We start from the raw sequence: 27,727 nt of genomic DNA, 5'->3' as shown, positions 1-27,727 counted from the left end.
GCCCAGCTCCACCTCCCCCAGCCCTTTGAACCAATACTGGTTTGGCATCGTTCCAGATCAATGGGGTAGCCATGACAGAAGCCAGGCATGACCAGGCCGTAGCGCTGCTGACCGCCACCTCGCCGACCATCACGCTGCTGGTTGAAAGGGAGGCTGCCGCTGTGCCCAGCGAGGGAGACCAGCCCTTGGGGCAGCACATTCGGGTCCACTCTCCGCCCCCACCTTCCCCACAGGGGAGCCCGCCTGAGGAGTCCTACAGTACTCACCTGCCCCAGGCCCTGGAGAGCCCGTATCCCGTGGAGGTAGCGATGCCAGGTCTGGCGGGGGGGGGGGAGGGGGGCGGAAAGGAGGAGCAGGACCATCTGCTGCCCCCTTGCAGTGCAGCTCCAGCCCAGGGGTCCTCTCCAAGACTGAGCGTGATTGGGACATTGCTTTCCCCCCTCCCAAGGAGACCCCCCTGCACACAGTGTGGGTGAGGGGGTTCCTGTTGACTTGGTGGCATCCTGGGGGGGGGGGGGGTCAGTTCCAAGTCCTCCGCTTTTGCCTGTGTTCCTGTGGCCTTTCCCTTTCCCCCCGGGGAGGCATGCAGGTTCCTCCGTGTCCTCCCTGCGCGTGTCCCTGTCCCCTGAGAGCTGCAGGTCCCATCCTGCTGTGCTCCAGGCACCCCTGCCAGACCCTGCCTTCCTTCTTTTGCACAGGAGGTCTGCCTGGTCAAAGCCGGGGGCCCCCTTGGGCTCAGCATTGTCGGGGGCAGGGACCACTCCAGCCACCCCTTTGGGGTTCACGAGCCAGGCGTCTTCATTTCCAAGGTAGAGGCTGAGGAGGGTGGCAAGAACAGTGGCACCCGGGGTGGGGGAGGGGGGAAGCCTCCAAAGCTGACTGTTGCCGTTGATGGGCGTTGCTCTGCCACGGGCAAGGGCATGCCCCACTCCGCCCCGGGGTGCTCACCCCCACCTTGTCCACACCTTTGGGTGCCCTGTTGTTCCTGCTGCTGGTTGGGCACTCCTCTGCCCTTTCCAAGGACTGCCCCGCACTCAAGGTCTTTCATGGCCTCATTATCCCATGTTCACCCTTTGCCTCTGAGGTGATTCCACGAGGCCTGGCATCCCGTGGGGGGCTCCGTGTGGGGGACCGGATCCTGGAGGTGAATGGCATCGATCTCTGCCATGCCACGCACCAGGAGGCCGTGAGTGCCTTGCTGTCCAATGCCCAGCAGCTGAGGATGGTGGTCAGACGAGACCCACCCCCACCAGGGATGGAGGTAGGCAAGGATGCCCCAAGGGAACTGCTTTGCCATTCTTGGGGGATGCTGGGAGGGCAGTGCAGTGCCGCCACCCCCCCCCCCCGCACCTGCCACAAAAGCAATCTGGCATCATCTGTGTGGAAACGGACCAGGGAGACCTCCCCCCAGTGTGGTCTGCCCATCTTCTGGAGACCTCCTGGTCATGTCATCCCTTGTGCCCCCACCCCTTGCTTCACTGCCCGTGGCTGCTGACCTGGCCCAGCCAGGCTTAGCCAGAATTTCTGTTTCTTTGCCTCCTTGCAGAGCTGTCTGTCTCCCCCCTCCCCAAGGTGCAGCCCATGGATTGCTGCCTCCAGGGCTGACTGTTCGTGGAGGGGACTCCTCCCCACTCTGCCCTCAGGGTGTTCTGGGCATTCCTGCCTTGTCTCTCGCAGAAGAGCTGCCAGTGTGTGTGTGGGGGGGGGGGCTGAAGCATCCTGCCTTGCGGAGGGCCCAGCTGCTCTTGGGGAGCGGAGAGGAGCAACTGGAGCCAGGGGCTGTTCCAGCAGGAGCAGCTGCTCTCTCCTCCTTGCCCTTGCAGGCAGAGCGGGGCGAGAGCGTGAGAGAGCTTTCTCCTAGTAAGAGGTGCTGCTGCCTGCCCCTGAGGCTGCGTCTCTCCGTCTGCCCAGCCTCTGCACCTTCCTCTGCCCTCGTTGCAGGAGATCTGCATTGAGAAGCAGCCCGGGGAGAAGCTCGGGATCAGCATCCGCGGAGGAGCCAAGGGTCATGCAGGGAACCCCTTTGACCCCACAGACGAGGGCATCTTCATCTCCAAGGTACCGATGGGATCCCGCTGCTTCTCTTCCCTCGGCAAGGTTGTCGACAGCCTTGGGCGGGAGGAGGGAGCAGCCTGGCTCTGGGCTCTCAGCCGGAAAAAGGGAAGCAGACTCTGCCGGTCGTTGTCAGATAGGTTGTGGCTTCTGCTCTGGGAAAGAAGCCAGGGGGTGGCTGACCCAGCAGGGGGGCACCGACTGGCATCCTTCGGGGGAAGGGGTGCCTTATGGAGTCATGACCCCAATCGCAGAAGATTACAAACCAGTAGTCTGGATATGCGGGGAGGGGGGGGTGTCTTTGTACGGTGCGAATGCCCCCTTGGTGGGCCTGTGAGCCTTTGGGGATAGCCCCTTCCTCCTGTGCTGACCCTCAGCCTTGCTGCTTCCTGCTGGGGCCTCCGGTACCTGACAGGTCAGCTCAGCCGGTGCGGCAGCTCGCGATGGCCGGCTGAAGGTGGGCATGCGCATCCTGGAGGTGAACCACCAGAGCCTGCTGGGCATGACTCATGCCGAAGCGGTCCAGGTCCTACGAGCCGTCTGTGACTCTCTCCTGGTGCTTGTCTGCGACGGGTTTGACCCAAAGGCCGTGGCCGTCTTTGAGGTAGGTGAGCGAGGGACTGGGCAGCGGCTGGCTGGCTGCTTCCTTGTGCTGGTCCAGCAGCCAAGGTCCTCACGCCAGCCGCCCTCTTCCTCTTGCAGGCGTCTCCAGGAATCATTGCCAATCCGTTTGCAGCTGGCATGGGCCGCAAGAACAGCTTGGAAAGCATCTCCTCCATTGACCGCGATCTCAGTCCAGAGGAGCTGGACCTCCTGCAGAAGGTACAAGGCCCAGCCGGAGGGAGGGAGGGAGGGAGGGAGGGAAGGAAGGAAGGAAGGAAGGAAGGACCTTTCTCTCTCTGCATCTCTCCCTCTCCCTGCTTCCTGGTGGTGCAGTCATCCCTGTTTCCCCCACCACCACCACCACCACCACCACCTGTGGCCCCTGCCTGGCAGGGCTCTGACCGCCTCCTTTGTCCCCAGGAGATGGAGATGGTGAGGGAGACGACCCAGTGGGAGAGGGAAGAGGAGGAGAAAGTGGTGAGACCCTGTGCCCCCTCTCTCAGAACTGCCTTGGCCTCCGGGAGGCCTCCGGGGCTGCCCCGCTGCTCAGGCCTCCACGTCATGGTTGTGGCCCTGTTCAGAGGAGGCTCGCTTGGTTTAGGGCCTTCTGTGCTTGTGGGGAGGGAGCACTCCTGCTGCTTGTGGTGTCCTTGTCTCTGGTGCCCTCCCCATTGTGTGACTCAGACCGCTCTTTCTTGCTTGCTTTAGCATGTGAAGGAGCACCGAGGGGAAGAGACACTCTGTGGGGTGCTCTGAGGGGTCACCTCATGGGTAGTGGCCAAGCGGGTCTGAAGGCGCAGGCAGTCCCAAAGCAGCTTCCCATTGCCTTCCTTTCCTCTCCCTGCCCCAGACACTCGGGGAGGCCGAGAGAGGGATGGCCCAGGGCCTGATCTGGGCTTTGGGGACCGTTTGCCTAGTGTGCAGTGCCCAAATAAAATGACCACTAGGCTGGAAAACCTTTTATGACTTTTTATTTTACTGCAGAAGAACAAAATGACACAGGTGGGATGGTCCCAAAAGAACCTGTGTGTCGAACAATAGAGTCACACAAAATCATATAACTTCTCATTGGAGGTGGGAACAGGTGATGCCCTCAAGGGTCAAACCAATAACCTAAGGTCTCCACCCCTTCGACATCCCCCGGGACCACCCTAATGCCATCATGCTCAGTCACCGGAAAAGGTCCCCAAAAGGCAATATCCGCTCCTCCCAGTCCTTGGCCCGTCTCCACTGGGCAATATAAACAATTCCAGTTACTTCCATTGGTCTTAGAAACAGGTCAGCTTAACACATCAGCATTGGTAATATTGGCAGCATTTCAAAAGAGAGTCAAGTACATCCTACTCAGAAGCAAGGCCTTCCCATAAGCAAGGCCTTTTGATTAAGAAATAATTCCTGAAGCCAAGTTACAGAGACAAAAAAAAACAAGTTACAGAGCCAAGTTACAAAACTTTGCCTTATCACATACAACGTTTTAAACATTATACTTTAGGATTTTAGGAATCTTAGCATTTCACAGCATAGCGAAAGTTAAAAATTCACCCCCTACTGCTCTGTGAGAACAGCTCTAACAGGACTGTGACTAGCCCAAGCCCTTCTTTTTGTTTGTCCTGGATCTGCTGCCCATCAGCTTGACGAGGAAGTATGGACTTCTAGTCTTCTAGAAGAGGGAGGGAAATATCTCTTTGTCCACTCTCTCCACTTTGGGCATGATTACATAAACGTCAGTCTCATGCCACACCCATCCCAAAGCCCAGCCTTTCCTCCCAGGGAAGGTGCTCCAATCCCCCCCAACTCCTCCCCCATTACATTTGTGGCCCTCTCCTGTCTTGCTCAGCTAAGGATGGCTGCAATCCTTGGCCATCCTTTGGCTTGGGTGTTCTGAGGCTCTTCCAGCCCCTTGGTCAATTTGCAAAGCCTACAGGGAGCCAGTGGTGCGTGTGGTGGTTGTTCCCTGAGAAGCAGTGCCTGGCAGGGGGCTCTCCTTGGCAGCCTCACAGCACATCCCCCACAGCTTTCCTTGTTGCCCTTTGGGGACTGCTGCCCGCCCCCTTCCCTGCTCCTCTTCCCTCCCCGCTCCCTACCATCTGACCCCTTTGCCTCTCTTTGCTTCTGCTGTTGCCTGATTCTGCCTGTCCCTGGAAGGAGAGGATGCACAGAGAGCGGGAGACAGCCGCACAGCTGCTGCTGGAAGCTACAGAGGTAAGCCTCGGGAGGGGGCCACTGGTTTGGGGGGCGGGGGGGCAACATGGCACCTCTCAACCTGCCTGTTCTGCTTGTCCTTCCTTCTGCAGGACATCAGTGCAGAGCCCCTGCAGCTGGATTATCGCACACTGGCGGCACTGCCCAGCAGCGGCCTCCCGAGAGCTACACGCAGTGTAAGTGGACGGTCTGGCCAGAGGTCCAGCCAGCCCCCCTTTCTCCCTTTCTGTTACTGGACCAGAGGGGGAGGAGCCCTTCTGGCTGGTCTGGCGGAGGGGGGAGCCATACCGCCTCTGACCCTATTCCTCCCAGAGCCTGTCTATAAATGGAGCTGTTCCCTGCCCTTGGTGGGAGGGGGCATTGGGAGAGGGCCTCCTGCAGCTGTGAGGAAGACCAGCTGGCTGTGCTAAGTGAAAATGGCTCCTGGGCACAGGAGAAGGGGGGTGAGTGAGCCCAGCACTCCCCCCCCCCCCCCCGTAGCTGGAGTGGGATCTTCCCTCTCTGCTGTCAGACCAGCTAGGTGGGGTCTCCCTTGTTCAGGGCTTGGGCTTTTGAGTGTGTGCACACTTCCTCAGACTCAAGTGTGCGTGAACCCAAAAGCTTATACCTAGAATAAAACTTTGTCTTCAAGGTGCCTCTGGGCCCAGACTTTGTTCTGCGGCTTCAGACCAAGGCATCAGTGCCCTTGAATTTGTCTCAGGATTTGTCTTCTCTTTCTGGAAGCCCCAGAGCAAGTAAACACAAGCTGGTCTTAGACGAGTCAAAGCGGGATGGGTGGGAAGGCTAAGGGTCTTGGGAGCGGATTCCTTTCCCTGGGATTGGGGGTGGGGGGAAACATTTCTAGAAATCTGATCCTGCCTCTGGCGCGTGAGTGGGAGGGCTGTCCAGGCTCTCTATTTATGTCCTGGCTGGAGGGGCTGGGCTGGAGAGGCTCCCTTTGTCTGCTGCTGTGGCTGCTGCGGCTGCTGCTGGGCATCTCTTCTGCCCTCCCTCTTCCCTCAACCCTGGTGCTGGCAGCATATGTTCCCTGGCCTGCAGGCAGGTAGAGTGTGGATGGTGAGATTGACAGGGGTGGGTGCTGGTTCTGCTGGGGACTGGTTTCCCTCAGGGGCCCTGTGAGCATATGGGAAAGGCAGGAGGCCCTCGGGGTGCTGCCTCTCTCTGCTGAACTGGTAAGGTCACCAGGGTGGGGATGCAGAGGGTGGGGAGTGGCGGCCCATGGCCTTTCCTGCTGGCTGGGTTGGATGGGCAGAATACTCTACAGCTCATCCTCTGGCTCATGTGGTGTGCATTGTTGCAGATGAATCAGGACCTGTATGTTTGCAAAGTTGAGGGCGGTTGGTGCTAGCTGACTTTCTCTGCAGCCCACCTGTCTATTGGCAGTACTTTGGTTAGCCTCAGTGCCGGGGTTGCCTCCGTTTATCAGAACTGTCGGCGTTGGCAGGAGGAGGGCATGGTGGGGTTCTGCCAGGCTGTGACTCCTGGGCTCAGCAGTCCTCTGTGGCCTTGGCCAGTGGCTGTTCCCTGTAAGGACTGCCTCCTGCCTGGCCCAGGTGGCTTTCCGATCCCTGCCTCACCCTCTGTGCCTGCAATGTCAGTTGGGCAGGGGTGCCCCGGGGGGGGGGGGAATGAAGCACCCTTTGTCCCTTGGTAGCTATGGCCCTTCTGGCCGCCTGACCACCTCCTCCTCCTCAGCTTCCCTGCTGTGAAGTGGAAAGGGACGCCCAGGTAATCCCTGCACCGGAGAGTGGTGTCCTCTGCCACGTCCCTGCTACCTCGAACCCAGGCCTGATGAGCAGCATAGCCCTCTCTGCCAGCAGCACTGCCCTCATGGGGCAGCCTGGGACAGAGCGCGTCCAGGGCGAGGAAGAGGAGAGCACGGTGGACTCTCAGCCCATCCCTTTCAGCGGCAACCCCTTTGTCATAGCAAATCGCGAGGGCAAAGCCACCGGAAAGGCGTGCTTGGGGGGCCCTCCCCTTGGCTATGGCCAGGGCGGAGTCCTGAGGACCAGTCTCCACGCTGCCAAGGCAAGCAGCTCGGCCTGCTGTGTGTGCTGGTGCTGCATGCCATGAACGGGTGGGGCTGGCCAGACCTGAGTGTGCTCCTGGGATGGGGAGGGCGAGGAGGGCAGACTGATTTGGATTGCCTTGCATTGGGGTTTGAGCTTTTCCTTCTGTGTGGCTTGCGTGTGCGGTTCTGTTCCCATGTGTGCCTGCCAATGGGGCCGGAGCTTTGCAGACCTTCCTACGGGCTAGGTGGGGGGGGGCTTCCCTTGGGCTGGAGGGTGGGGGGAAGTGGTTAGCCCACTCCTGTGACCTGGAAATGTGTGCGATTTCAAACTGTTCTGGTCTGACAGCAAAGTAGTCATGAGTTCTCCTATTCCTGCACTTAAGCATCTGATTGCGTGGACTTCTGAGTTCTTAGCTGGTGTGGGCATATCCTTTCAGAGTGAAAAGAAAGTCAGTCCATCCAGAAAGAGCCCAACAAAAGATGAAGGTCAGCTTGGGCGTCATATCGCATAAAATCAATTTTATTCTCTTATCTGTATTTGTAATCTGTGACCCCTCCTGCGGAGAGGTAATAATAAAGCCCTAAGGGCTAAGTGGGAGGAGAAAGGGTGGGGCCTGTCCGTGATAAAAACTCGGAGGGCCCAGTCAGATTGGGCCCTCTGAGTGACACTCTAGGGCCAAGTGGCCAATTGCATGCGGCTCCCCATTAGCTACTTGGCCCGCCCTGGACTTCCCGCTCAGACGGTTCGCGGCTGGGAAAGGAGCAGGACCACTGCATCTCTGATGCGGCAGCCCTGCTCCTTTCAAACCCCCCCAAACCAGGGTACTTGGCCGGGAACTGGGGCCTGTGGGAAAGGAGCAGCCATGCCGCGTCTGTGATGCGGCAGCCCTGCTCCTTTCAAACCCCCCCAAACCAGGGTACTTGGCCGGGAACTGGGGCCTGTGGGAAAGGAGCAGCCATGCCTCGTCTGTGATGCGGCAGCCCTGCTCCTTTCAAACCCCCCCAAACCAGGGTACTTGGCCAGGAACTGGGGCCTGTGGGAAAGGAGCAGCCATGCTGCGTCTGTGATGCGGCAGCCCTGCTCCTTTCAAACCCCCCCAAACCCCAGGGTACTTGGCCGGGAACTGGGGCCTGTGGGAAAGGAGCAGCCATGCCGCGTCTGTGATGCGGCAGCCCTGCTCCTTTCAAACCCCCCCAAACCAGGGTACTTGGCCGGGAACTGGGGCCTGTGGGAAAGGAGCAGCCATGCCGCGTCTGTGATGCGGCGGCCCTGCTCCTTTCAAACCCCCCCAAACCAGGGTACTTGGCCGGGAACTGGGGCCTGTGGGAAAGGAGCAGCCATGCCGCGTCTGTGATGCGGTGGCCCTGCTCCTTTCAAACCCCCCCAAACCAGGGTACTTGGCCGGGAACTGGGGCCTGTGGGAAAGGAGCAGCCATGCCGCGTCTGTGATGCGGCGGCCCTGCTCCTTTCTTCCCGCTGAGGCCGCCGCGTTGCCCGTCAGGGAGAAGGCTTCACGAGCACGATGACCTGCCTTCCCCCTACGCCACTGAGAGGGCCCTGCCCGCCGCTGACGCCGCCCACCATCACACCCGCTCAAGCCGCCTGGAGACACAGGTAAGCGCCCCCCCAACACCGACCCACCCACCCTCCGTGCTCTTCCTCCACCTGCCGCCGCACCTTCCCTGCACGCTACACCCCCATCCGGCGACGATGGCTCCCACCCAACTCGCCATTCGCTCCCAAAACCCCTCCCTCCGCCGAGGATCCCCTGCCCCGCCCACCCAACCGTCGCCATCTCCTGCCCACCCCCCCAAAAAAATTGCCCCCTCCTTCCACCCCCCCAGGGTCCCCCGCCCCACGTGCCCACCCATCCCCGTCTGCCACGCTCCCCCCCCAAACCTGCCGCTTAACCACCGCCCCACTCACCCACGTCCAGAGCCTTCCAGAGAACCCTTGGACAGCCTCGGCTCCTCGTTGCTGTGGCGAGGCTGCCCCTGGGGCCGCGAGGACGTCTCTGCCTCCTCCACGGCCGCCCGGCCGCTTGTGGCCACGGCAGAAGCCCAGGGCAGCCTGGAAAGCTGCCCACCGCCGTGGCCTTCTGCCAGGACCGACCTGTCCCTCGCCCCGCGAGAGGGCTGCAGGAACCTGCGCCGCCGCCATCAACCCTCTGCTGGGCCCTGGGCGCGGCTGCAGGCTTCCGCCAGCCCGAGAGACAGCCCTGCCGCATTGTCGCCGCGCAGGGGTGGTCCCTGGCCCCGGCAGAAGCCCGCCAGAGCCTCCCAGACGCCTGCCCTTCTGCCTGGCACAGGGACAGCCTCGTCGCCTCATACACGCGGTGAGGCTGCCCCTGGCAGAAAGCCCCAGGATGTTGTGGAGCCGGCCGGCCGGCTACACGCCTCTTCGCCCTCTGCCTACCATCAGGAAAGCTGCAGGGGGGGGGTGGCTCCTCTCTCCCTCTTCTCCCTTCTCACCTTTCAAAGCCCTTTTTTATAAATGGGCGTTGAAACTAGTTTATTCTATAAAACCAAAAGGGTTCTCGGGTGTAGAATTTCCTGTTTTCTACGTCCAGCTTCATTAGTGGCCTGTATCTTACAATTTGTTTAAGAAATTTTCAATCTTATTCAGTATAATAAATAAATTAGATCTGCTCCGTCTGTTCATTGAGGATCCATTGCAGTTCTGCCACGTGTCGGGAACAACTAACAATTGCAAGGGGCCGTCAGTGAATGAGCCAGGGAAGTAGCTGGATGCAGAAAACAGGAAATTCAGTACCTGCGACCCATTATGGCTTTACTGAATAAATTACAAATACAGACAAGATAATAAAATTGAGTTTATTTTGATATGACACCCAAGCTGATCTTCTTTTGGGGGGCATGTACTTTCAGACATAGAGGGTTGAGCTACAAACTTGTTCTTCCCAAACAAAAAAAGCTGCAGCTGAATTCTGACTCCTGTCCTTGCATGGGTTCTACCTTAGTGGGGAGGGAGGGAGGGAGGGAGGGAGGAAGGAAGGAAGGAAGGAAGGAAGGAAGGAAGGAAGGAAGGAAGGAAGGAAGGAAGGAAGGAAGGAAGGAAGGAAGGAAGGAAGGAGTGGCTTCAAAGGGTGGGAGAAGCAAGGCCTTTGCAGTCGGGCTGGCCTGGGGTCCCTCCAGATGGGGGCAGGGCAGCGTTAGCCAGGGTGGTGCTGGAACGTGGCCTTAGTTGGGGGGAGATTGAGCCTCAGCATCCTCCAGCCACTCTCCTGGTGCCCTTCAAGGGTTGAGTTTTATTTGGGGGGGGGGGGTTGGCTTCTGATTGGCTGTGAAGATTTTTTAAATGGAACTGGTCTCCCTGCAAAGACAGGAACATGGATGTGCACAGATAGACACAACAAATAAAGCCAAGCAATCATAGAGACCTCCTGCCTGAGCATTTTATCCTCCCTTTGACAGAACAGAATGCCCCTGCTGATATAATGATGCTTCAGTAATTTTAACTTTTAATTTAAATGAAAATTGTATTCATTGATTTTGACTGAAGATGTAAACTGCTCGGAGTCTCCATGAGAAGGGTGGTGTTGGAGACACAACAAACGAATAAGTAGAATAAGAAAAGGAGTCTTTGTCAGGAGCTGCCCTCCCTGCACAAAGGGCTTCTTCACTCTGTGTTAGATAGAAGGTGCATGCAAGAAAGCGTTCTTAAGCAGCATGGTCCTCCTTTAAAAAGTAGTTCCTGCCTGAAATGTCCTCTGAGTTCCTCTGAAGGGTGTCCCTGGCCTCCCTCTGTCTGCCTCGTGTGGCAGCCCTTTTGTGTCAGAATTCCAGGCCTCAGTGCGGCTGGGCCCCCTGGCATAGAACAGCGTGGTGAACACTTTGTGTGCTTGGCATGTTGGTGGCAGGCTGCTCTGTGGGCCAGAGTGCCTGCAGACCACCTCAACTGCTGCCTCTCACGCTGTGGAGCCCTTGGAGCTGCCTCTGTGCCCCAGGGCAGTGGGTAAGCAGCCGCCTCCTCTTGGTTTCCAGGCACTGGCAGGGGAGACCGAAATGGGTGCTGTGCGGAGGGACTCTCCCTACTCTCCTGGAAGCCAGCAAGTAAGCCATTCTGCATGGGGGGTGGGGCCTTGTGGGTGGGGACGGGGTGGTCTCTATCTTTTTTGCTGGGGTCAGTCAGCCTCTCTGTGTTGTGTGTCTCTGGTTCTCTCTCCGGCACTGCCTCTCTCCAGCCATCGGCCGTCCCCCGGCCTGCCCACCTGGTGGGTAAAGAGACCCGCTTTGTAAGTGCCTGGGTGTGCTGTGCCATGCTCCAGCTCTACTTGGGGGGGTGGGGGGGAGGCTGCTGAGGTCCATGCTTTGAAGGGGGCACGCCTTCTCCCCCCCCGGCCCTGAGTGCCTCCTGCTGCTGCTGCTGCTCCCGCATTCTGCCATGTGCTGCATTCTGCAATGTCATACCTGGACGGGTTGGCAGGAAAAGCTCCTAAGGGAAGATCTGCAGGGGCTTGGGGGAGGGCTTGGGGAGGAGGGAGGGTCCTCTCTGGGACTTTCTGAGGCCGGGCTCCCAACTGGATGGCAAGCGCTTGTTTTTGTTTCCCGGGAGGGGCAGTGGGTTGAGGAGCAGTGGGGCCGAGGTCTTGGGCCCCCTACCAATAGACATTCCCTTCTGCTTCCAGGCTGGTCTGCATTGTGCTCCTGCCCCCCATGAGAACCAGTCGGTGAGTCCCCCTCCTGTCAGCCTCAGGAAGGCAGCTGGTGGCTCTTTGCAGGGCCCTGGGCACCTTTTGGCCAGGCTGTGGGCTGCCATGGGAGTGGGGAAAGCCTCCCACTCATTGGCCACCAGCAGCAGCAGCAGCAGCAGACTATCTCTTTCCGCCTCACACAGACGAAACCAGGGACTATTCAGCCGCTGTCCCGCATGCGCCCCCTTCCAGTGACCTTGGAGGGCAGGGACAGTCCCAATCCATTCCAGCAGCCTGAGCTCTGCTCCAAGACCCACAACTCTGTAAGTTAGCCCCTATGCCTCCCTCTGCCTGTTCAGGTTCTTTTCTGCCCCCGGGCAGCTAGGACAATACCTTGGCCAGGCATGGCAGCAGGGGGGGGGTGTGCATTCTGAGAGATATCTTGAGTTTGATGGCTGGGCGGCCATCATGAGCTTGCAGCACTTACTCCCACTCAGGGGACAGCTGTCTAGAGCTGGTGCCCCCAGTCCCCCTCCCCCACTGCCCATCAACCCTGCTGTCCTGACTGAGACCCGTTCTCCTCTCTGCCTCAGCCCCCCAGGTCACCACCCCTTGAGGAAGTCCCTCTCAATGCCAAGCAGGCCTACAAGGCCTTTGCAGCAGTTCCGGTTTCTCACCCCCTCTTGGAGCCAGAGGTGAGTCAAAGATGGCTTCAGGGCATGGGGGGGGGGGGGCAAAGCTAAGAACTTGTACAGCCACTGCCATTGTCTCCCCTGCCGTCCCTCAGGAGCTGCAAAGCCAGAGAGGTCCAGAGAGACTTCAGGCCCTGTCAGAGGTGAGTCCTGTTGGGAAGTGGACTGGCTGCTGGACAGGTGGGCTGGGCAATCCTGCCAGTTTTGTAGCCCGGAGGAGAGGGCAGGAGGGGAAGCCAGCCAGGAAACCTGTGCTGATGCCCCTACAGGTTCCGGTGCCCGGAGGCTTACACAGCCCGGAACAGCGGACCTTCCGAGAACGGCAGAAGTACTTTGAGGTGGAGCTGAAACAGCAGCCAGCCGAGAAGCCCCCCAAACGGGTGTCCCTGGTGGGAGAGGAGGACTTGAAGAAAATGAAGGAGGAGGAATGTGAGGAGCGCTGTGAGAGGAGAGGGCAGGGGGTGCCTGGTCCAGAAGCAGGCAGCACTTTCCATCCTGCCCTGGAAGGATCAATGCCCTGCCTCTGTCTGCAGGCCAAGGCCAGGGGTGTGGGGGTGATATTTTGGGGTAATCTCATTTTTGTGGCCTGCTCTTTGTCTAAGGGGCTCAGCCTGGAGTACAGCCATGACCCTGCGGTTATCCTCCCGCCACCCCTGGGGCAGAGCTCAGGCTGATCAACTGGCTCTCTGTTGCCTCTGGGGCAGGATGGCGGCACATGCTCAGGCCTTCCCGGCCCACCTTCCCTATGACTTCTCCTTGCCCCTCTGCCCTTTGTGCACCTGGAAACAGTGGCCAGGGAGGGGGACCTGCTGTTTGGATCAGCACCCTGCAGCATCCAAGGGAGTTGGGGAGTGGATGCCTGAGGGGAATAACCAGCACTCTGGCAGAGGAGGAGCCAGGTTCCTCTGAGCCACAGAGGGATCGGACTCTTCCCTGCTGCTGGCATCCCAATGGCCCTTCAAGGTGGGGGGCTGAGCGTGCTTATGATGGTGGAGGTGAGTGCTCCTCCCTCCCCTCCTTTTGGGCCCCCTGTCTGGCTCTCACAAAAACATCCCTTCCCCCACCCCAGTCTTCTGCTGCCTCTGGAGGAATCTTGTCATAGGGTCTGCAGACTGGGTGCAGTCAATTGAGCTTCTCTTCCAGCTGGAGGGGTGGCAGTGAGGACAGGCTGTGGAGAAGCTGCTGCCACTCTGCTTTCACCTAGCCTTTTCTCCTTTGAGCAGCTCGCAAACTCCAGCAAAAGCGAGCCCAGATGCTGGAAGAGGAGGAGGAGGAGGAGGAGGAGCAAGAGGAGGCTGGTGTGGGAGAGCAGCCAGCAGAGGCAGGTGGTCCGTCGAGCATCATGATTGAGGGAGTTGAGTACAAGATTGAGAAGCTGGACGGAAGGGCGTTCCTGTCCACAATGGCTTGGTGAGCGCCATCTCTTCATCTCTCTTCCTGCCCTCCAAATTACCTTGCCTTTTAATTCTGCACTGTTGCCTTGTCCACAGGAAGTCTTTATTGCACGAACAAGCTGTATTCTCTGATAACCCGCCTTGAGTCTCTGCAAGACAGCGGGACTTATAAATTCAGTGAATAGTAGCGCTTTTGAAGGGCACCTCACTTCCCCAGGCTGCGAGGCAACGGGGCCTGGTCAGCCATCTGTTCCCCCACGTCTGTGCGGGCGGAGGCTTCTTTTCTGCCTCCAGGTTCTCATTCAGCTGACCTCGGCAGCCCATTCTGGAAGCTCCCTGGGACATTCCTCACGCCTCTTTCCTCATCCACAAGGTCTCCTGAGCCTGAAGGACCTGTTGGCTGTCAGAGGACCTCCCTCGAGGAGGGCTTGAGGCCCGAGCAACAGCCGGCTTCCATGCCTGGGTAAGGGCGGGACTGGAGGAGGGGCGGTTCCTGCACCCCAGCCTGCCTGGTGTAATTCTCTGCGCCCTCCTCTTTGAGCAGGCTGAGCCCCGTTTACCCCCGAGGGGGGGGGGAGTGGAGCATGCCGGTGCGGACAGCCAAAGCGGAGCGGCGGCACCAGGAGCGCCTGCGGATGCAGAGTCCAGAGCTCCTCGGCCTTCAGGAGACGAGGGAGCTGTCCCCAGCAGAGCGGCGGGCCCTGGAGGCAGAGAAGCGAGCCATGTGGCGGGCAGCCCGGTAGGGGCAGGGGAAGCATGGGGAGGGGGCTCCTCCGCATACACACCCGGCCACTTCAAAGAGTCTTCCAGATGAAAGCAGCCCGTGGGGGTGGGGGGCTGCAAGGGTGAACTGCTTCCCTGCTGCTGCTGCCCTGCTCCACAGCCTCTTAGAATGTGTCCTTTTCTCCCTCTCCCATAAAAATAGGGAATAGTAGGTTCCAAGCAGACAAAAATACTTCTTTAACTCATTGGGTATTTAAATTGTGAGCTTTACTGCTGGGGACTGTGGTAGAACTAGATTTCGGTCCAGTGGGACCTTAGAAGGACAACTGATTAAGCTTTCCTAAGTCAAAGCTCATTTCAGCTGATACTGTAGTAGTCACAGGGATGGCTTTAAATGCAGATCAGGCCAGCCCCTCTGCATCAAGGTCTATCGTCATGGTGAATAAAGAAAACATCCCTAGAAGCAGAAAACCTCAGAAACCCGATGCTAGAAGGCAGTGTTCTTTTTGTCCCCCCCCCCCCCACCTCCAGCAAGTGGCTGACCTCTTTGTGAGATCGGAGGCTTGGCTGGTGTGTTGCGGGAGAGCTCTCCTTGTGTTCCAGTGCACAGTCGTTTAGAAGCCTTGCTGCTACAGGGTGTCTGGAGTACTCATTGGCCTAATCAGTTTGAGTGTAGTTGAAGTTACCCAGTATTATAACACTTCCTTATTTCCTTTTCTGTTTCAAATCTGCCTCATGCTATTGATTGGGGAGCAATAGTGTACTCTCTTTAAGGAAACCTTAATGTCCATTCTCTCCACCGTTCTTGGGACCATATCTATGTTGGCAGCAGCTCAGGGGCTGTCTCGACAACAGCCACCATGCACTGTGCAGGTCACAAGCACTTGATCTGGTATATCGCTCTGGGCAGCAAGAAGGTGGTCTGTTGGTGCTTCATCCTGGACAGATCATTCCTTGCTGGGGTTTAGGTCTACAGAGATATGGAAGTTTATCTGGCATGGGGATCAGTTAATAGTATATGTCACGGTACCCTGATGGATCAGAACAGTTTGCAGATGGCATTGGTTGATTTTACTGCTGAAGAACCACCCCAGGCAAGGGGCACACTAGCCCCTAGAATCATAGAGGTGAAAGGGACCTCCAAGGTCATCTAGTCCAACCCCCTGAACAATGCAGGAACTCACAACTACCTGCCCACCCACAGTGACCCCAATTTCAAGCCCAAGTGATCCCCCCACCAAAAATCCAGAATCCAGCCTGGCCTGGAGGATATTCACCTACCATCCCACAGTGATGATCAACAATTCCCTGGGTGTGCAAGGAAGGGTAACAAGAGACAAACATTGACACGACCCTTCCTGCCCACCCACTCATAATCTGCCTACATTCATGAAATCAGCATTTCTGTCAGATGACTATCAAGCCTCTGCTTAAAAACTTGCAGAGAAAGAGAACCCACCACCTCCCGAGTTCCACTGAGGAACTGCTGTCACTGTCAGGAACTTCTTCCAGATGTTTAACCGAAAATTATTTTGAATTAATTTCAACCCTTTGGTTCTGGTCCAACTTTCTGGGTCAACAGAAAACAACTGCTCCATCTTCTGTATGACAGCCCTTCAAGTATTTGAAGATGGCTATCATGTTTTTATTTATTTATTATATATATTAACCAGCACAGCCCGCTTGTGGCGGTTTACATCTATTTAAACCCCCACATAAAACAATACCCAGCCAGACACTTCTTGGAGAACAGGTGAGGTGCCAGATGATTGGAGGCAGGCAAATGTTGTCCCCATCTTCAAGAAAGGGAAAAAAGAGGATCTGGGTAACTATCGACCTGTCAGCTGGACATCTGTAGCTGGCAAAATTTTGGAACACATAATCAAACAGTCCTTGAGCAGCTGGAACAGAGAGCTGTGATTTCTAAGACTCAGCACGGGTTTCGCAATAATAAATCATGTCAGACCAACCTTACCTCTTTTTTTGAGAAAGTGACTGCTGGATCAGGGGAATGCTGTGGACATAGTCTTATCTGGATTTCAGTAAAGCTTTTGATAAGGTTCCACATGATATTCTTCTTGACAAGTTGATAAAATGTGGTATGGATCCTAATTCTGTCAGGTGGATTGATAACTGGTTGACAGATCGTAACCAAAGGGTACCTGTTAATGGTTCAGCATCCTCTTGGAGAAGAGTGACAAGTGGAGTTCCCCAGGGATTCGGAGGAGGGATTAGAGGGGATACTTATTACATTTGCATACTAAACTGGGAGGGGTAGCAAGCACAACAGAAGCCCAAATCAGAATACAGGATGATCTTGACAGGCTCAAGAAGTGGGCTAAACTGAATAAAATGAAGTTCAATAGGGACAAATGTAAAGTTCTGCATTTAGGTAGGAAAAACCAAATACACCAATATAGGATGGGAGAGACTTGTCTTGGCAGTAGCATGTGCGAAAAGGATCTAGGAGTCATAGTAGATCACACAATGAACAGGAGTCAACAGTGTGACTTGGGGGCTAAAAAGGCAAATGGGATTTTGGGCTGTATCAAACAAGTATCATGTCCAGATCACAGGAGGTGATGGTACCACTTTACTCTGCTCTTGTTCGGCCTCATTTGGAGTTCAGTTTTGGGCACTCCACCGCCGCCTTGAGCCACTGAGGGAACTCTCCCTTTGAAAGGTAGAGGTTCACAGTCTCTCAAATGGATCCAGTATGTGTTGGTCACCCGACTTGAGCAGCCACGACAGACAGGGATCAAGGGAGCAGGTGGTTGCCCTCACTGACTTGAGCAGTACATCCGCTTCAGATATAGAGAGCCATCTGAAGCCATCCAATCTAATCTCCCGCAGCGGTCAGTCAGATGGCTCTCCAGCCTCAGCTTAAATATTTCCAAAGAGAACTTACCACCTCCCAAGGATGCCTGTTCCACTGAGAAATTGCTCTGTCAGGAACTTCTTCCGATGTTTAGATGGAATTTCTTTTGCATTAATTTCATCCCATTGGATCTGGTCCATCCCTCTGGGACAAGAGAGAACAACTTTGCTCCATCCTCCTTATGGCACCCTTTTAAATACTTTAAGATAGCTGTCAGATCCCCTCTCAGGCTAAACAGACCAAGCTCCCCCAACTTTTCCTCATATGTCCTGGTCTCCAAACCCCTCACCGTCATTGTTGCCCTCCTGTTGCCCATTGTCTACATCCCTCTTCAACTGGGTTGCCCAAAATGGAACAGAGTACTCCCAAGTGAGGCCAAGCCAGAGCAGAGTTAGGCCTCACTTGGAGTACACCAAATTGGGCGGACTGGCAAATACTCCAGAAGATTGAGACAGAGTTCAACGAGATCTGAACACAATGGGAAAATGGGCAACTGAGAACAAGATGCAATTAAATAAAGATAAGTGTAAAGTTCAGCATCTGGGTCAGAAAAATGAAAAGCATGCCTACTGGATGGGGGATATGCTTCTAGGTATCACTGTGTGTGAACGAGACCTTGGGGTTCTTGTGGATTGTAAGCTAAACATGAGCAGGCAGTGTGATGCAGCGGTAAAAGAGGCAAATGCAATTTTGGGCTGTATCAACAAGGGCATCACATCAAAATCACAAGATGTCATAGTCCCATTGTATATGGCACTGGTCAGACCACACCTAGAGTACTGTGTGCAGTTCTGGAGGCCTCACTTCAAGAAGGACATAGATAAAATTGAAAGGGTACAGAGGAGAGCAACGAGGATGATCTGGAGCCAAGGGACCAAGCCCTGTGAAGATAGGTTGAGGGACTTGGGAATGTTCAGCCTGGAGAAAAGGAGGTTGAGAGGACATGATAGCCCTCTTTAAGTATTTGAAAGGTTGTCACTTGGAGGAGGGCAGGATGCTGTTTCCGTTGGCTGCAGAGGAGAGGACACGCAGTAATGGGTTTAAACTACATGTACAACTATATAGGCTAGATATCAGGAAAAAAGTTTCACAGTCAGACTAGTTCAGCAGTGGAATAGGCTGCCTAAGGAGGTGGTGAGCTCCTCCTCACTGGCAGTCTTCAAGCAAAGGTTGGATACACACTTTTCGTGGATGCTTTAGGATGCTTTGGGCTGATCCTACGTTGAGCCGGGGGTTGGACTAGATGGCCTGTATGGCCCCTTACAATTCTTATGATTCCATGAGAGTAAAGTGGTACCATCACCTCCTGTGATCTGGACATGATACTTGTTTGATACAGCCCCAAATCCCATTTGCCTTCTTAGCCACTGAGTCACACTGCTGACTTGTTCAATGGATGGTCTACTAAGACTCTTAGATCCTTTTTGTACTTGCTACTGCCAAGACAAGTCTCTCCCATCCTATATTGGTGTATTTGGTTTTTCCTACCTAAATGCAGAACTTTACATTTGTCCCTATAGAACCTCAGTTTATACAGTTTAGACCAGCGGTCCCCAACCTTTCTGAGGTCAGGGACCACCTCCGGGGGTGAGGGGAGAGCCAACGGCCCGGGTGGCACCAGGGGTCGCAAACGCGCATGCGCGGCAACTGCGCACATGCGCGTTTGCGTCGCCAGCATGCCAGCGACTGCGCCTGCCTCTTCCCTTCCTTCTCGCTGTTGGCTAGGGGGGACAGGCGCGGCTGCCGGCGGCCCAGTACCGTGGCCTTCGCAGCCCGGTACTGGACTGCTGACCGGGGGTTGATGACCCCCCGGTTTAGACCATTTCTTGAGCCTATCAAGATCATCCTGTATTCTGATTCTGTCTCCTGTGTTTTTGCTACCCCTCCCAATTTGGTATCATCTGCAAATGTATCCCCTCTAATCTTTCATCCAAATCTTAACAGCCCGCGGTGCCGCGGGAGCCGCGGATTGAATAAAGCCATAAGGGCTTAGGGGGAGGAGTTAGGGCGGGCTCTGTCTGGGATTAGGAAGAGTGCCGATTGGCCCCTTCCTCCGGACAGACAGAAGCCGATTCCCGCCCTGCCGACCGCGTGGCTCGCAATTGTTCCCTTGCCGGCGGCCTGACTTTGCGCCTCCCGACGCGTCAGGCCGCCGGGCAGGGATCAACTCACTTCTCCTCTGCATGCGCCGCGAACGCCCTTCCCACCCCCGCCCAGGCCGTGCCCTTCCCACCTCAATCCCCAGCGAACATCCACAGCCGCCACACACCCTATTCCCCCCACCCACCCCCAATAACTGTTCGCCGCTTTCCCCCTCTCCCTGGCCTTCGACCCCGCCGCCACGCCCACTCCCCGAGCTCCTCACGCGACTGTCCCCGACGTTTGCCGGCGCCGCCATGCTCAGCCCTGTGCCATCCAAGATGGCTGACGACACGCTGAGGACGAGGCAGAGCCGCCCGCCGCAAGCGCCCCGCTGACCCCTTCCAGGCCGCCCCCACAATGGACGCGCCAGCCAGGAGACCGTCGCGGAGCCGCTGGCACGCCACTGCCCCGCTCTGACTCCGGACCTCGCCTCCTTCACCGCTGCCGCGCACCTCCAACCAGCCTGCACCAGGTAAGTGTGGCCCGGCTGCCCAGGTCCACGCTAGCACGCTTTTCACCCCACCCCATGCCCATTTTCCGCCCATTTTTATAAATGGGCTTTACGTCTAGTCATTTATAAATATGTTGAACAACACAGGCCTCAGGACGGATCTCTGGGGCACTCCACTTGTCACTCTTCTCCAAGAGGATGCTGAATCATTAACAACTACCCTTTGGGTACGATTAGTCAACCAGTTATTGATCCACCTCACAGAATTAGGATCCATGCCGCATTTTACCAACTTGTGAACAAGAATATCATGTGGAAACTTATCAAACGCTTTACTGAATTCCAGATAAGCTATGTCCACAGCATTCTTTCTCAAAAAAAGAAATAGTGTTTTGCTGCATTAGCACCAGGTGACCACCAGATGGTACCAGTTGCAATAGTCTCCATTGATTAAGCCACTGAACGTGGCTCGCCGGCCACTTCATTTCTCGGTGCAGTCCTGTCAGCTCTCCTTTTTTTGGCACGATGCTAAAGCGGTTCTGAGCCCCCCCTGGGGTCCCCAGACTTGTAGCCCTTCCATTTGTGATGGTTTACCGGGACCCAAAACCCACTCAGGTCAGGGCTAGCACCTTGAACCTGGCCAGGAATTCTATAGGCAGACAATGCAGTTGTTGGAGGGGAGGTCAAATCTGGGCCCTCCATGGGGTCCTCATGAAGACGTGAGCTGCTGCACTCTGCACTTGTTGTAATTTCCATATCCAGCCCAAAGGAAGACCTGCATAGAGCAAGTTACAGTAATCTAGCCTGGAGGTGACTATCACATGGATTGCTGTCGCTAGATGCTCCAGGGTCAGATAGGGCACTAGTAGATTCGCTTGGTGTCACTGGAAAAATGCCTGCCAAGTTACCACAGTGACCTGTGCCTTGGTGGCCCTGCCTAATCCCCGTCTAGGCTTTCACCAGAACCATTCCCCTCTCCTCTCATCTAAGCCGGGCGGTTTTTTTAACTGACTGAGCAATTGAAGAAATGTTTTATCAGCTTTTTAAGTGTTCCTTGTGTGAGATTGTTCTCTTTTGTTGCCAGCCACCCCGAGATCTTTCTGTTAATGGGTGACCATCCATCAAGGCCCCCGGGAAACCCGGCCAAGCATCTCGGGGCGGTGGCGGAATGGCTCAAGTGGAATCCAGCCAAGAGGGAGGTCCTCTAGCTGGGCTGACACCGAGAGAAATGGGTGAGGCCGCTCCCAGTGCTCAGCAGGCTACAACTAGCTCCAGTGCCCACAGCTGGGAGCCCTTTATCAATAGAGGCCCAAATCAGGCTGCTTGGTGTTTTTTCATCCGCACCAGGTGAGGCAGCTAGCCCCTTCTCTCTTGGAGCCAGACCTAGCCTGAGTGATCCGTGCAACAGTCACCTCTAGATTAGACTTCTACAAATCTCTTGATGCAGGGCTGCCCTTGGGATTGCTCCAGATACTCCAACTGGTTCAAAATGCAGTGGCAAGACTCCTGACAAGGACTCAGTGGAGAGCACATATAACACCAGTGATTGCTCAGCTGTATTGGCTCCAGAGTGGAGATCAAATCAGGTTCAAGGTGCTGGTTTTAACCTTTAAAGCCCTGAACTATCTGGGACCAGCATCCCTATTGGACTGCTTTCTCCTCTATCTTTCCCCCAAGAGCATGATGAACTTCAGACCAATATCTGGTCAGGATTCCCAGCCCAAAAGAGGTGAAGTTGGCCTTGACTGGTGGGATGCACCCCCAAGAAAGATTTATCTCTTTATCAGGTGTTTAGACCACCCTCCTAGCAAGCCTGAATCAGTTCCACAAGGCCTGCAGGATGGAGCTGTTCCAGCAGGGCTTATGGCTAAGGCCTAAAATGCCATACACTGTGAAAGGGTGGAGGAGGAAGGAGTTGGTAAATTAGGAGGAGGAGGAGGAGGAGGAGGAGTTGGTTCTTAGATGCTGCTTTTCTCTACCCGAAGGAGGCTCAAAACGGCTTACAGTCGCCTTCCCTTTACTCTCCCCACAACAGACACCCTGTGAGGTGGGTGAGGCTGAGAGAGCCCTGAGATTCCTGAAGAAGAAGAAGAGTTGGTTCTTAGATGCCGCTTTTCCCTACCCGAAGGAGGCTCAAAGCGGCTTACAGTCGCCTTCCCTTTCCTCTCCCCACAACAGACACCCTGTGAGGTGGGTGAGGCTGAGAGAGCCCTGAGATTACTGAAGAAGAAGAAGAGTTGGTTCTTAGATGCCGCTTTTCCCTACCCGAAGGAGGCTCAAAGCGGCTTACAGTCGCCTTCCCTTTCCTCTCCCCACAACAGACACCCTGTGAGGTGGGTGAGGCTGAGAGAGCCCTGAGATTACTGAAGAAGAAGAAGAGTTGGTTCTTAGATGCCGCTTTTCCCTACCCGAAGGAGGCTCAAAGCGGCTTACAGTCGCCTTCCCTTTCCTCTCCCCACAACAGACACCCTGTGAGGTGGGTGAGACTGAGAGAGCCCTGATATTACTGAAGAAGAAGAAGAGTTGGTTATTAGATTCCGCTTTTCTCTACCCGAAGGAGTCTCCAAACGGCTTACAGTCGCCTTCCCTTTCCTCTCCCCACAACAGACACCCTGTGGGGTGGGTGAGGCTGAGAGAGCCCTGATATCACTACTCGGTCAGAACAGCTTTCTCAGTGCCGTGGCAAACCCAAGGTCACCCAGCTGGCTGCATGTGGGGGAGCGCAGAATGGAACCGGCATGCCAGATTAGAAGTCCACACTCCTAACCACTACACCAAACTGGCTACTTACAAAACCTGTCTGAGGTAATTTTAGCTGGTGGCATCAGGATAATTGTGAAATTTTGTTACCCACCCTGAGTGATGTAGAAAGGTGGAATATAAATTTAAAAAATATTATATTATTATAGAAAATTAATTTTCTAATAAATAAATAAATAAATTGTAAGTGTTGTGTGCATATTTCAATTGCACCCCGTCCAGGCTGGTTAGACTCATAGTACAATAGAGTGGGAAGGGCACAGGTTAAGTGTGGGTCCTCCACAGCTGCATTCTGGGACAGTTGAAGTTTCCGGATCCCCTTCAAGGGTAGTTCTGTGTAGAGCGAGGTGCAGTAATTCCTCCTGGAGGTGACCATTGCTGGATCACAGGGGCTAGTCCTGTGCTCACAGGTAGGACACTAGTTGCTGCGCCTGGCTAGGATGGCCAAAGGCCTGGTGCACAACCTTTGCAATTGGGGCTTCCATAGATAACGAGGCATCCAGTGTCCCACCCAGGCTCTTGACGACTGCTGAAGCTGTGAGTTGGCCTCCATCAATAGCCAGGAATTATAGTGGTCCCTCTGGGGCATGATGACCCAGCCAGGGGACTCACGTTTTAGCTGCATTTAACTTATGCGGACTCCTCTTGAGCCACCCCACCGCGGCCTCCGAACATCTGGCCAAAGTTGGCCAGTTATTTGGGGCATGTGGTCCAGAGGGTTGCCCGAGTTCTGTCCACACAGGCCAAAGAAAGCAGGCTGAAGGAGTCCAAAATAGGGCCTTGAGATTGTATCTGTATCAAGGTCAGCAGACAAACCTTGGCAGAGAGACAAGATTTTCTCACCGCTGATACCCAGTCATGCAGTTTGGGATTTTAAATAGTTGTGCTAGACATGACCTAGCAGAGGCAATAAAAGCTGTGAAATATTCACTGTTTGTGGACTTTGTTGCCATCTCATAAGCATCTCACAAGATGTTCTTGAATTTTCATCACAAATGTTCCATCAAAATTTGCTCTAGCTGTCTCAGCTGCTCTTTCCGTTTGCATAGCTCTGATGTGTACGAAGGAGCCAGCTTGTGGGAGGAATAGAGAGGGAGTCGACGAGCACCCTCTTCCATGGCTTTGCAGAGTCAGTTATTTCGGTCCTCCAGCAGCCCCATTGCTGAGGGCATTGGATCTTGCAGAGCATTCTGGATTCCTACAGGGTCCATGAGTCTCCTTGGGTGAGCATAAAAGTCCTGTCCCCCTGTACGTGGAGGGCGCGGGACATTGACCGGGCCTTCAGGGCACCCATGTAGATTGTACCGGGCTCATATGTATCCTTGCCCCAAAGATCAAATCCAGAGTGTGACCTGCTTGATGTGTAGGGCCAGGAAGAAATTGGGAGAATTCCAGTGTGCCATGGCTGACCTCATGTCCAAGGCTATCAAGGAGCTGGTTTTCTCCACGTGGACATTGAAGCCCTCTGGAGAATCAGTCTGGGGAACTGCAAGGCCCTCCTTGCTACCAACTGCAGGAGGATCAGGAGGACGTAGAATCATAGAGTTGGAAGGGGCCATACAGGCCATCTAGTCCAACCCCCTGCTCAATGCAGGATCAGCCCAAAGCATCAGCCAGGTAGCCAGACTTGCCTCTGTGTCTCACACCAGGCCCACACATTCTGTGCCTTCGGTCATTGGAACGGAGGAGAAAGTCAGGTTCACCCACCAGGCATGACACGGCTTTTCAACGTCCTAGCCAAGGAGATTTTCTTTCACAGATGGAGATAAAACAGTAGAGGAGCCAAGAGTTCCTTCTTAACAGTAGATTGGAAGGTGAGTTGCCTCACCCTTGGTAACAGAGAAAGTTTGGGCGAGCTGTGCCTTGTGATGGTCCAGTCTGACATACCTTTCAGTCCACCAATGAGAAGAACCCCTTGCTTCAGTCCAATGTTTGGTTTCTTTCTCGAGAAATCCGTTGGGCTTCTTTTGGTTCTGTGGGCATGGTACTGTATTGGTCTGGAGGTGACCTTCTTGCAAAATAGCTTAACCATTGACATTTGTGACTTAGTGACATGGGGTAAGAAACGTTTTGGTTATAGGATTGCCAGATGTCCTAGCTGCACAGCCAATTTTTACTTAAGGGGAGCCCTTCTGAATCAGACCGGTGGGGGTGCCCTCTAGTCCAGCATCCTCCTGCCTCTTCCAGTGGCCAACCAGTTCCTCTGGAGGGCCAGCAATAGGGGAGAGGGGCCAAGACCTCTGCTGCCCCTCAGTGTGCATGTTCCTTTCAGTCACTATGGCCAGTGGCCTCTTCTTCCTTCCAGCAGCTTGGTGTGGTTAAGAGCAGCGGCCTCAAATCTGGAGAACTAGGTTTGATTCCCCACTAGGTTTGATTCCTCCATATGCAGCCAGCTGGATAACCTGGGGCCAGGCACAGTTCTCTAAGGCTCTCTCAGCCCCACCTACCTCACAAGGTGTCTGTTGTGGGAAGGGAAAGCGAAGGCAACCATGAGCTGCTTTGAGACTCCTTTGGGCAGTGAAAAGAGGGGTACAAAAAACACACTCCTTTTTTGAGAGATGATGAATTTCAGAGGCACCATCAGTTGTTGCTCCAACTTATTGCCTGATTTTCCCGTTTGGTTCCTCTAGCAGCTCTCCTTTTAGCATGAAATTATCCTGTCTAATTTCTTTATGTCCTCCTCCAGTTAATTGTTAAATGGTCTCAAGGGCTTATATTATGAAACTGCTCCACGATCTTCCTCTGTAATTCTTTCTGTTTTACTCTGTAATCATTAATGTGCTGTTCTGGATCTTACCAGTGTAGAGCTAAATCTAATCATTTTTAGTGTGTGTTTAGTCTTTTTTTTCTGAAATTCTTTCCCCTGTTTGTGTTTCTTCCATTTGTAATCTCTCCCCATCAATCTCTTCTCTAGTTTCATTTGGTTTTTTCATATATTTAAATTTGATTTAAAAAAATCATTTGAAATAGTTGCCAGTGCCTAGTTCCTTATTGTATTTCTTGTCTCTATTTCCTTTTTAGGATCCTGTCTTTTAAAATAAGATTAACTCCTTCCTGCTTAAATTTTCACCTGAAGTCAAGTTCTAATTGCCCTCAGTTGGAAATCTTACTTGAGTGGCCCCTGAAATACTAATTTGAATCTTCCTCTCTTGCCACTCTTCCAGTGCTCCATTCAGCAACCTCTTTGCTGGGGGGTCATACGGGGGGCTGATTTTTGCTGGTTCAGGGGTAAGAATGGGGAGGGGTGGGTTCCCAGCTCCTGGTGCTGCTCTGCAAGGCTACTGTGGTGAAGGCCCAGGGCGTGGGGAGAGGGGCTTGTCTGAAAAGCTCCATTGGGGAGGAAGCCCAGAAGTCTGTCCCCATCCAGTGTGCTGCTGGGGGGCAGCAGCAGTGGCAGAGCTGGAGCGGCCACATGAGGAGGGGGGACAAGACAAGCTGCAGCTGCTCCTGGTTAAGCGAGATCCAAGCACAGCTTGATTGTGCTAAGGCCCCAGGAATAGCAGGTGGTCCATTATCCCGCATGCTCTCAGAATTATTGGCCCCTAACCCTCCGTGGCAGGAAGTGCATGTGCAGACCCCGTAAGGGGGGGCTGGCTGGCTGTGGTGTTGCTGCTTGCATAGGGAGACTTCAGCACCCACCAGAGGGTATCCAGAGTCGTGGCCTTGGGGGGTGGGGCCTGGCTCTGTGGCATGGTGCTGGAGGGAAGAGGGGCTTTCCTTATGCAGCAGGCATTTTTTGGCCTTGGGGGGTTGGCTCCTCTCTCTCCAGTGTCCTGGTTGTGGCCTGGGACAGACTGCAGTGCCCTGCCCCCTTTCAACTTCTGGACTCCATGCATGTAGGAATGTAGAAACAGGCACTGGTATTCCCTCCTTGGCCCCCTGCTCTCCTTCTGCAGTGGTTGGAGCCTCTCCTGGTAGTCTCCCTCTGCTTGGACGCTCAGGAGTGGTGGTGAAGCCTTCTCCCCGCCCCAGAGCCAACTGCATTACCCATGGATGGCCAGTCTTTCTCTACCCCCCAACTCCGCCTTTGCTTTCCCACTGTGATGTCTACGTCGTCTTCCTCCTCTTCTCCTTCTCAGCTCTTCCACCCTAGAAGAGAGTGTTAAGCAATACGAGCAGGACCTGGCCAGGAGGCTGTACCAGGCCCGGCAACAGGCTTCAGGGCAGGGCCCAGTCAGGCGAGCAAGGTGTGCTGCGTTTCCACTCCGCTCCCATATGCAGAGGAGGTTCTCCCCCTCCCCCCTGCCCGTGGTGCTGCTACATGTTGGCAGGAGCCCATGTCCATTCTCTCCCCACACCCCAGTCCTCTTTGCAAGGGTGGGAGTTCCTGCAGCCTGCAAAACCGAGGAAACAGATTCCAGACCTCACAACAGGCAGGGTGTCTCTGGCTGGCACATGGATTCTTGAACTGTCTCATGTCCCCAGTGGGGGGTAGCACTCTGGCCTCTGGCAGCCTGCATGTTCAGGCCCAGTGGTTCCTCACTCCTCAGTGGCCTGAGGGGGTTCCACCAGCCCAGCCTGGCACAGCCAGCCTTGTGCCAGATCCCCTCACAGCTTGTCTCTCCTTCTCCTTTCCCCTGCGCAGGATGAAGTCTCTGGAGCAAGATGCACTCAAGGCCCAGATGGTGATGGCCAAATCAAAGGAGGGGAAAAAGCGTAACACGCTGGAGCAGCTGGCAGAATTCCCCTCGCCTGCCCCCACTCCCTCACCTACCCCCCTGGATGGTATGCACTTGGCCGCCTCTCCTTCCAAAGCGGGGGTCATCATGGCGAGTGACCTGGGGAGGGGAGCTGGTGGGAGGCCAGTTTTGGTGCCAGGCTTTGTTAACTGTGACTCCTTCTCTTGCAGAGGTTGGCTCCCGGAGCATCGCTTCACCAGGCAGGCTGGTAGGAGGCGGGCCCATGGCGCAGGGGTTGGAATGGGCCTTGGGTGCCCCTTCTCAAAGTCTCCCGGGTTTCCTCGAGTACAGCATTGGCCCGTCTCAGGGGCAGACTCTGGGAGTCCCTTTGACCTAGTGCTGGGCCATGCCTGCTGTGTGCCCTCCCCACCATCCACCACACCTTTCCCGTTGGCTTCTGGTCTTCTGCTTTGCTATCCTTTAGCTGGTGGGGTGAAAAATGCCACACTCCCACACGCACACAGCCTCCTGTTGCAGTGCCTGGG

At 55.2% G+C, this 27,727-nt stretch overlaps 1 protein-coding gene across 16 annotated transcripts in view; it reads left to right on the top strand.

Annotated features, from left to right (window-relative positions):
* The window catches only part of SCRIB (scribble planar cell polarity protein), an 80,506-nt gene that overhangs the window by 47,275 nt on the left and 5,504 nt on the right, over positions 1–27,727 (top strand). For 5 of the 16 annotated variants that reach the window (XM_077351250.1, XM_077351247.1, XM_077351243.1 and 2 more), the window contains 23 exons: positions 57–302; positions 699–809; positions 1,085–1,261; positions 1,942–2,058; positions 2,468–2,656; positions 2,755–2,874; positions 3,076–3,132; positions 4,801–4,857; positions 4,950–5,033; positions 6,553–6,885; positions 10,874–10,942; positions 11,074–11,124; positions 11,518–11,559; positions 11,727–11,846; positions 12,117–12,218; positions 12,311–12,358; positions 12,485–12,644; positions 13,439–13,625; positions 13,983–14,072; positions 14,154–14,348; positions 26,643–26,750; positions 27,149–27,288; positions 27,413–27,450. In XM_077351250.1, the coding sequence (XP_077207365.1) occupies positions 57–302; positions 699–809; positions 1,085–1,261; positions 1,942–2,058; positions 2,468–2,656; positions 2,755–2,874; positions 3,076–3,132; positions 4,801–4,857; positions 4,950–5,033; positions 6,553–6,885; positions 10,874–10,942; positions 11,074–11,124; positions 11,518–11,559; positions 11,727–11,846; positions 12,117–12,218; positions 12,311–12,358; positions 12,485–12,644; positions 13,439–13,625; positions 13,983–14,072; positions 14,154–14,348; positions 26,643–26,750; positions 27,149–27,288; positions 27,413–27,450 (2,841 nt within the window). Of the gene's footprint in view, positions 1–56; positions 303–698; positions 810–1,084; positions 1,262–1,941; positions 2,059–2,467; positions 2,657–2,754; positions 2,875–3,075; positions 3,133–4,800; positions 4,858–4,949; positions 5,034–6,552; positions 6,886–10,873; positions 10,943–11,073; positions 11,125–11,517; positions 11,560–11,726; positions 11,847–12,116; positions 12,219–12,310; positions 12,359–12,484; positions 12,645–13,438; positions 13,626–13,982; positions 14,073–14,153; positions 14,349–20,887; positions 21,036–22,410; positions 22,563–25,477; positions 25,770–26,642; positions 26,751–27,148; positions 27,289–27,412; positions 27,451–27,727 lie in introns of those variants that run through there. The other 11 variants (XM_077351251.1, XM_077351249.1, XM_077351252.1 and 8 more) reach the window with 10 other exon arrangements.

The sequence above is a fragment of the Paroedura picta genome, chromosome 9 (genome assembly GCF_049243985.1).
Source record: "Paroedura picta isolate Pp20150507F chromosome 9, Ppicta_v3.0, whole genome shotgun sequence".
NCBI lineage: Eukaryota > Metazoa > Chordata > Lepidosauria > Squamata > Gekkonidae > Paroedura > Paroedura picta.
The sequence above is the reverse complement of the archived record's forward strand: the minus strand, read 5'-3'. Positions and strand labels throughout refer to the sequence as shown.